Source organism: Mesoplodon densirostris, chromosome 16 (genome assembly GCF_025265405.1).
Source record: "Mesoplodon densirostris isolate mMesDen1 chromosome 16, mMesDen1 primary haplotype, whole genome shotgun sequence".
Classification (NCBI taxonomy): domain Eukaryota; kingdom Metazoa; phylum Chordata; class Mammalia; order Artiodactyla; family Ziphiidae; genus Mesoplodon; species Mesoplodon densirostris.
This window is the reverse complement of record NC_082676.1, coordinates 36,223,774-36,233,094: the sequence shown is the minus strand read 5'-3', so window position 1 is coordinate 36,233,094 and position 9,321 is coordinate 36,223,774. Positions and strand designations below refer to the sequence as shown.

Sequence of the window (9,321 nt, the reverse complement as noted above, 5' to 3'; positions counted from 1 at the left end):
CTGACCGCCCCTCCGTGAAGACAGACCTGCAGGAAGCCACGTCTTGGCTCCCACACGGCCAGCCCTGCCTCAAGGGGGGCAGTCGAGGCCTCAAGGGCAGGGAGAGGTTACCAGGGCCCAGAGGGACCAGGCCACAGCCTCCCAGGTGCACCAAGGGCTGTGGGGACGAGTCGCTCCTGCCACAAGGGGAGACGCACCTGGGGCGGTGCCAGCACCTGTGAATGTCTGAGTCTGCGGCCCTCGCTGAGACAGCGAGAGAGGAGCACCAGGGCCAGTCCAGGGCACAGGGCACCCGACACCGGAGAGGCCTCGAGCACTGTGGCCTTGAGAGCTGCTCTGGGGCACCGGGGACCTGGGTGTCTGCTGCGGAGCCTGGCTGGAACCGCAGCGCCGAGGGCGGGAGCATCTCTCTCCAGCGGGGCCTGGGAATCAGGCAGCAATCCCTCCTCCTCCTTGGGACATAGGACTTGCCGTGTAACGCAGAAGTGGCCAACCCTGCAGCTTCCCAGAGAGCCTGGGAGAGGGCAGGGCTGCAGGGACGGCCCCTGGAGGGTGCACATTTGCATTAAGTCCTCCCTCCTCCCAGCTCAACGGTGGGAGGCCCTGGCAGGGTGGGTGGGGTCAGAGAGATTGGGATGCAGCGGTGGGCAATGCCAATTCAGTTTGAGGGTCCTTGCACCCCAACGCTCCTCTCACGGTCTCCAAGTCCACATGACTGTTTTGGGTTTATTCAAGGTCTCCCTGGCCTCCGAGAGCAGCTACAGGCCAAGCTGCTCCCCAACCCGTGGAGCAGACCCCGAGCCCAGGGAGGGTAATCGAGGAAGGAAGCCCAGGGCCCCCGCCGTCTCATGCTGGGCAGGGCCCTGCCCTCCTTCCCAGCTGGAGCCTCAGGAGCTACCTGGCCCGACACCCGTCCTGAGTTTCCCTGTGAAGAGGGGAAGCAGGCAGGGTAGAGAGAACATGGGTTCAAACCCTGCCCCAGCCATCATAGTCCGGGGGCCTTGGGCAGGTGAGTTATCCTCTCCAAGCCTCTGTCCCCCGTGTAAAGTCGGGGTAACAAGCCTACTTCCTAAGGGTTAAATGAGACAATGCAGGGAAGCTCCTCGGACAGGCCCAAATGATGCAGGGACCCAGTAAATGATGAGTATTATGACTATTCTCACAGCCCACCCGGCCCACCAGACCCCGTCTCCAGCAGGGAGTGCGGGTGAGGAGGGAAGGGACCAGGGCAGGGCTCTGGCCTCTGGCCCCTGCCCCTGGAGCTGCCATCTGTCCCCAAGGCCCCCAGCCCCCAGGAGCCAGTGTCCCTGATGATCATCCAGGCCTGCAGCCCGGTCCCACTCGGGGTGTCCTCAGGTGCCAGCACAGGCCCCGGGGCTGGGTCTCTGGCGGAGTCGGGGCTTGTCCTGGAGCGCTGGCCTCTTACTTCCCGCCGCTGGCCCGGCCAGCGCTCCTCTGCCCAGGGTCGGGGCCAAGCAGGGCAGCCAGGGAGCCATCGGGTGGGGGGCCACCACGCTTCATCTTGAGGTTGGCTCTCAGAGCGGCATCCTGGCCGGAGCCCCCATCAGGGGAGGCTAGGGGATCTGGAAGGAGAGCAGGAGGGTGGGCTTGCGCAGGGCCTTGGGAGCAAGCAAAGCACCTTCACTTCCAGCCCCGCCAGCAACAGAAGCTCTGTGCCCAGCAAGGACATGACAAAGCAGCAGCTGGCTTCTACTCCTCACGCATCCATTCACTCACTCATTCATCCATTCATTCATACACTCATTCATTCATCCACTCATCCATGTGCTCATTTCATTCATTCTCCCATTTGCTCATCTATTCATTCACCAATTCACTCATTCATCCACTCATTCATCCATTCTTCAATAAATGCTAACCAGGGCCAGGCTCCAGGCCCTGCAGAAGTGCTAGGGAGAGACATGGAAACCCCACCCCAGCAGGGAACAGAAGGCCCAGCAGAGCATATGGTGGGGAGATAGGAAGGCGGCTTCAGGGAGGAAGAGATCCTGGAGCGGGTCCTGAAGCGGGAGCTGGTGCCCAGGAGGCCGAGGGAGCAGCCTGAGCAAAGGTGCGGAGGTGGGAAAGGGCCTGGGGTAACCAGATGACGGCTGTGTGTCACCGGACACCAGGCTATGCTGGAGAGGGACTTGGGACCTAGATGTCGGTCACGGGCAGCAGGGAGCCACGGGGGGTCCTTGAGCAGGGGTGGGACAGGGCCAGACTGGCAGCCAAGTGAGGGGCCACTGGGGCAGGGAGAGCAGGCGCCAGAGGCAGCACCACGAGGGCAGCAGGGAGGCAGAACAGAGGGAGATGCGGACTCGGCGGCCGCCTGTGGGTCTCCTGTCCGCAGGTCCTGGTCACCACGCACCGTGGATCCCAATCATGTGCTCCAGGATGAGGACTCTCTCAGCCAGGATCTTCAGCGCCTCCCGCAGCTGCTGTACCCCCTCGCCCTGGGGGTGGGGGCGGAGGAAGCAGCCAAGGTCAGGGCCGTCCTGCTTCAGTGTACTGTCCCAGTCCTCCCCACACCCGCCACTTCCCCCCTCCCCCGTCACCAACATCAGTACAGCAGCCATCATAGGGTGGACATCCTGGCGCCAGGGCTGGGGTTCCAATTACTAATCACAGACGCGGAACTTGACGCACAGAGAGCCCTGTGGCCACACAGCCTGGCAATGGCCGACCGGGGCTTCACACCCAGACCTGTCTGCCTCCAGCCTGGGCTCGTCCTGCTCCCGTGGCTGCCTGCCGCTTCCTCTGTGTGCCCTTCTTTCCAGAAAATACTCAGCTGTGGGCAGAGCACCTAGTACGGGCCCACGGGTCGGGGGTGCTTTGCCTGTCTCCTTCCTGGCACTGCCCACCCGAGAGATTTCCAGGGTGGTCACCCGGGTGAGAAAAAGAGCGGGCAGAGCCACGGCTTCTGGAATGCCGGCAGGAGGACGCGATGAGGGCACGTCTGCATTTCTGGGACCCACAGCCCACACACGGGCGAAGGACCTCGTGTGTCGAGACACGTGAATGAGCTGATTAATTGAGAAGACAGGTGACAAGGCCACTTTGAAATAAAAAGTGATGGCGGAGAGAAAAGGCCCCGCCCTGGAGTCAGCAGCAAACAGGCATCTTTGGCTGGTAGAACATGACAGCTCTGTCATGACATTCAGATTAATTTAGCTTAAAACAAAAGAAAACCAAAAGCATGCTACTGAGTTACAAGAGAGAGGTCTTCCCACCATAGGCCGTGAGAAGCCGGGCTGTGGGTGGCATCTGGGATGGGGGTGTCCCAGCGAGGAGCAGGCGGTCCAGGCCCCCTCTGTCAGGACCCGGCTAAGCCTCAGTCCCTGGGCCACAGGATGCATGCCGATGAGATGGGGCGGGGGAAGTCGTGGGTATCCTCTCTGTCTCCCATCCCAAGTGACCCCCGCATCCACCTCTTCCTCCCACTGCCTCCTGTGCCCACCACGGCTGCCCTGATTCCAGCCTCTTCCCCCTTCTCCAGTCCCGCAAGGACCTCTGGAATGTCCCCTGGCCCCAGCTTCACCCCTCCAGCCCAGCCCGCCTCCTGCAGCTGTCCGCCTCCAACCTCTGCAGATACCCCGACCCCCAGCTTAGAAGCTCCCTCAGCTCACTCAGTTAAGGGGCACTGTGTACCCACTGAGCTGGCCAGCCCGCTGAGCCCTGACACTCCCATGGGACTCATTCTCAGCTTGCAAGACCTCTCCTGCTGGCTCTACTGCCTCTGCCCCCTTTATCCATCACCCTGGTCCCCAGCCTCCTCTCCTGGTCCCAGAAGGCATGGCTCCCCACAGCCATGCTCGCACTCCATCTGTGCCCCCTCCCCGTCCCATCGTGCCCTGGCCCCTGTGCTCCCAACCTCACTCTTTCATCGTCCTCTCCCACATCCACGTGCCCATGTATCCTTCAGTCCACCACAGCGACCTTGGGCACACCCGTGTGCCAGGTGCTCTCATGGGAGGGTCCAGTCCCTGGAGAGGGACCCCACGGCTTGAAGCCTCCTTAAAAGAAAGGTCTTTTCTGCAGGTCCGTGGTTCCTCCTGCCCTCTCCGGCAGGGTCTCCCCCCGACTCAGGCCCCAGGCCGGTTACCCCATCTGTGCTACCCCATTGCAGCCAACTTCACCCTGTGCTGCAGTTGCTATTCACTCAGCTGTCTCCCCCGCTGGGCTGGGACCCCATTCACCCCATGACTGATGCCCGGCTCAGGGCTGATGGTGTCAGTCCAGCTCTGTTGGGTACCCGCTGTCCTGCTGAGACACAGCCAAGGGGCAGGAGGGAAGCACGGGCCCAGGGGCACAGTTACCTCGGCGGTAGCTTTCTCCTCCTCTTCCCCCTTCCCACCAGGCTCGCCCTGGGAAGAAAGTCATGCAATCAATGATGGGTGCGGGGTGGGGCGCTTCTCCACCCTCTCCAGCTTCTCTCCCTGGGCACCCCTGCACAGCCTGGCACAGGGTTGATTTTAGGGGCTTAATTCTGTTTCTAGGGAGGGAAGAGTCAGGTTTGGAACCCCAAGTTCCCTGAATCTCAGGTCTCTGCTTCCCTGACTCTAAAATGGGGCCAGTAACATCAGCCTCACAATAACACCTAGGTGGCCACTTACTCCTGTGTGACCTTGAACAAGTTACTTTACCTCTCTGTGCCTCGATTTTCCCATCTCCAGAATGGAGGTAATAATAGCCTCATAGAGCTATTAGGAGGGTTAAATAAATCAATCTCAATAATAAGCTTGGAGAAGGCATGGCTTTGGAGGCTAACACTCCTGCGTTTAAATCTTGGCTGTACCGTTGCCTAGCTGTGTGACCTTGGGCAAGTTGCTTAACCTCTCTGAGCCGTAGCTGCCAGTTCTGGCAAATAGGGAAAATAAAACACTGTCTCATGGGGTTACTGTGAAGCTTAAACACGCTAGGGATGAAGAGGGTTTCCACATAGAAGATGCTCACCAAAGATCCACCCCTTTCCCCCCAGCCCCATGCCCCTGACATAAGACTTGGGCATGAAGGAGGTACCCACCTCCTTGACCCTGGAGATAGGGGCTGAGACTCATGAATTCTTATTTCCAAGAGGGAAATTAGAGGTCAGCTATCTATGTCTCTATTCCTAGAAGGTTCAGAGAAGGCAAGGGACTCTGCAGGTCACACAGCACATTAACCCAGGGGCCTGGGCTCCCTGGAGGGGACCTCAGGACTCTCATCCAAGCCTCGCAACAGGAGGCTATCTCAGTCCTTACTTCATACGCTCAGTGAGGGGGCTCCCACCTCCCAAAGTCACCCTTTCTCAACTTGGGCAGCTGGCATTGCACCCAGGTTGCCCGTTTCTCTCCCCCCGCCCCATCCTGGCTGGGCTGGATCCGGCCATGCCTGGGGAGGCTGGGGGGCTGAACTCAGCCAGGCCGCCTGGGGCAGATGCCCGTCCACCTGGTACCCTGGGCCTGCACCAGAGCCCATCGTCCTGGGGGTGGCCCATCCACACGGTCACACACTTACAGGCGGCCCTGTCACGCCCCGCTCTCCAGCCAGGCCCTGCAGAAAACCAAACAAAGCAGATTAGGCTTTGCCTGCCCTTGACAACCTCTCAGTCCTCCGCTCACCCTCCCCCTGCACTGGGCTCTGGAAATCTGAAAAATGGATGCAGGGAGGAGGATGGCGTAGAGGAAACACGAAGGCCACAGCTGGGGGCCTCCCCGGTCCTGGCGTCCCCGCTCCTGGCCTGTGTATGACCCTGGGCCTCAGCTGAGCTCTCCATCTCCTCAGCTGTGAAATGGGGCAATGCCAAGTATGGTTATCACTCGGAGAAGGGGACCGGATGGCAAAGCACACATCCCCCCAGCACGCGAGAGAGGGGCCCTCAGAGAACGAGTGACAGCAACGGTGATTGTGAGGGTGCCTGCGTGGACTCCCCATCAGCGCTGATGCCCAGCCGGAAGGCTCCCCAGGGCCCCAGACCTGTGCATCCAGCCATCCTCCAGCACCCTCCCCCGGCCAGCCAGGAGGTGCCCCCGTCGACTTCTCCAAAGTGGAACTCCCGGTTCCCCCCCAGACCCGCCCCCACCCTGCAGTCTCTCCTCTCGGAACGGAAACGGCTCCACGGTCCCGTGGCTGCTCCCACACACACCTTGGAGTTAACCTCCCCTTTCCCTCCCTCGCCAAATTTATTCCATCAGCCAGACCTGTCAGGTTCACTTTCTAAGTGTGTCTGTTCACTTTGCCATTTCCTCTGTGCTGCTGTGGCCTCCTCCCTGGTCTCCCTGCTCCACTGCTGCCTCCCCCGCCTTCCATCCCTCCCGCGATAGCCAGAGGGGCCTTGGAAAGCTGTAAATCAGGTCACGGACTCTCCCTCCCTGAACCTCGATGAGTCCCCTTTCCACTGTGACCCAAATCCACACATCAGCCCTGCAGGTAAGGCCCTGCCCACTTCCCCACCTCATCTCACCCCACACTCTCCTCCGCTCAGTATGCACCAGGCGTTTCCCTGCTTCAAGACCTCCGTACCTGCCCTTCCCTCGACCTGGAACGCTCTTGGCATCTCTGTAGGACTTCCAGTTCCTCGGGTCTCAGTCAGAATGTCACCTCCTCCTATCTGTCACCCGCTCCTGTCACCATAGGTCCTTTCCCAGTTATTCTCTATCACGTCTGCCTCCTACACTAGACTATCAGCTACCGGAGGACAGCGATCCCCACGTCCTTGTTCATTTTTTTTTTTTTTTTTTTTTGTGGTACGCGGACCTCTCACTGTTGTGGCCTCTCCCGTTGCGGAGCACAGGCTCCGGACGCGCAGGCTCAGCGGCCATGGCTCACGGGCCCAGCCGCTCCGTGGCATGTGGGATCTTCCCGGACCGGGGCACGAACCCGTGTCCCCTGCCTCGGCAGGCAGACTCTCAACCACTGCGCCACCAGGGAAGCCCGCCACGCCCTTGTTCTTGTGCCCAGTACAGTGTCTGAAGCAAGTGAGGCCCCAGGACATACATAGTTAATGAATAGCATTCATTAAGGGTCTCCGAAGAGCCTGGCATTCTCCACCTGTTTTCCCCATTATTTCTCACAACGAACCTACCCAGAAGGGACTTTTATCCTCATTTCAAAGATGGGGAAACTGAGGCCCAGGGGCTCAAGGACTTGTTCAGGGTCACCCAGCTGGAAATTGGCAGAACCAGGCTTCAAACCCAGGGCTGCCCATCCCACTTGAGAAAGTCGGGACCACATGGTCCCCTGTTATTGTCCCTTCTCGCTCTTCTTTGACCCCTGCCTAGGAGACATCCCTCCCCACAGACCGCCAATTCTCAGAGGCCTCGACTCCTTGGCAAGGATGGAGATGGAGACTGGGTCATCAGACTGGCCCCACCATCCACAGTGAAGCCACAGTCCAGCCAATTTGGTGGCCATTCTGACATTGTCAATACTGGGACAATGGAGCCTTGGAACCCAGCTCCATCCCTGCAGTGTAGGGGCCTCGGTGGGTCCTGGCGGTGGGTCCTGGCAGTGGGTCCTGGAAGGGGGCTCTTCGACACCTGTTCAGTGGGGCCCTGGGGAGCCAGGGACAGGCCGGGCACTGTCTGGTGCCCCTGGCATCCCAGCTCTGGCTACAGACCCTCAGGTTTCTTTCTTTTTTTTTTTTTTTTGTTTTTGCGGTACGTGGGCCTCTCACTGTTGTGGCCTCTCCCATTGCAGAGCACAGGCTCCGGACGTGCAGGCTCAGCGGCCATGGCTCACGGGCCCAGCCGCTCCTCGGCATGTGGAATCTTCCTGGACCGGGGCATGAACCCGTGTCCCCTGCATCGGCAGGCAGACTCTCAACCACTGTGCCACCAGGGAAGCCCGACCCTCAGGTTTAAGGAAGGACCACCGCAAGGACGAAAGGGGCCAAGATGCCACCAGCCTGAAGACTCCCCGTGCCGATGCCCGGTCACACCATCTCGAGCGGGGCTGGACGAACAGCTCTGACTTGGTCCCCTTGAACCTGTTGGAATCTTGCAGACCCTGGGTCCCCACAAGGCTGCTGTGGGCACGGTCTGCACAGCCACCCAAGGCAGCCCTGCCCGCAAGGGCCTGGGAGACCCTAAAAATCAACCGGCCGGCAGGATCAACCACCCCAAAGCACCCACTGCATTCTTGGCACTCTGCTGCCCTGCTGTGTGACTCTGGCAGGTGACAGAGTCTCTCTGAGCCTCCACTGCCCCATCGCTGCTGGGATAGAATGATGGGATCCCTTCACATCGCTGACCTGCCCTGTCACTGTGCGCTTGGGCCTCTGGAGGAGCCCCACTGCCCCCAGCCCTTTCTGTGAGAGTATCTGTTGGCCTTTCACGTGCCCCCCTCCCCCTCTTCCTGCCCTTTTGTCAGGGCTGAGCAGGCCCAGCCTGAAGGGAGGAGGGAGCCCCCAGCACTGGAGAACCAGGAGAGACCGCGTTGCTGGCACAGAGCTCCTGGCGTGTGGAGCTCGGCCAGACGACCCCTGCCAGCCTCCTACAGTTCCCGGGGCCTCTCCAACCCTCACTGTAGTCCTGTCACTGTCACTGCCATTCTCTCCCACCCGCCCCCACCCCTTCTCTCTGGGGCCTGGGCCTGTGGCTGGGAGCCTGAGGGGCCAGGAAGGCGCTCTGGGGGGCCCAGACCCCTGGCTAACCTGGCCACCCCACCTAACTCAGGGGCAGATCAGGTCTGAGGGCCTCCTGTCCCCCCTGCAGCCACCTCCACCCCCAGGCCCCGCCTGCCGGCCTGGTCTGTACCACATCCACCCTGGCTCTGCCCTACGCCGTGTACCCCACTGGCCCTTCTCCTCCACGCCGCATCCTCCTGGTGTGAAAACACGTGGGGGACAACAGAGAGAGATCAGGAGCCGTGGGGCACTGGTTCTTTGACGTCTAGAACATGTGCTCTAGAGGGCTGGCCTGTGGCCCCGGGCTCCGGCTGTGTCCTCGGCTGGCGTGGCTGGTGCCCTCCCTGTGTCTGGGGAAAATTTGTCAAATGACTAAAGGGATGAATGAACGTGTGGGACTCCTGAGGTCCCAGCACCCACAGGGCCAAGGCCCGGATCCACCTCCCTTGCAGTGGGAAGGGGGGCACCTCTAAGCCACTCCACCCGACCCAGGCCCGAGTTCCAGGGACCTCGGAGCCCTCGGACTGGATGAGACCCAGGGGAGGGGCTGCAGGAAGCTCCATGCAGACATCCCCAGCCGCCACCCTTGCTGCCTCCACGTCCAGGACCCCCCCCTCCATGTGACCTCCCCCCCAGGCCCCTGGGCCCCTGCAGCACAAGGCACATCCCCCTGGCAATTTATTTCTCTTTCACTCTCTGTGACAATCCACCAG

The 9,321-nt window shown here is 60.8% G+C and overlaps 1 protein-coding gene across 1 annotated transcript in view; it reads right to left on the bottom strand.

Moving 5' to 3' along the window:
* Positions 1-611: 611 nt before the first annotated feature.
* Positions 612-9,321, bottom strand: part of COL26A1 (collagen type XXVI alpha 1 chain) — a 176,990-nt gene continuing 168,280 nt past the window's right edge. Inside the window, 4 exon segments of the mRNA XM_060078616.1 lie at positions 612-1,583; positions 2,372-2,456; positions 4,320-4,367; positions 5,500-5,535. Of these exon segments, the coding sequence (XP_059934599.1) occupies positions 1,423-1,583; positions 2,372-2,456; positions 4,320-4,367; positions 5,500-5,535 (330 nt within the window). The 3' untranslated portion in view covers positions 612-1,422.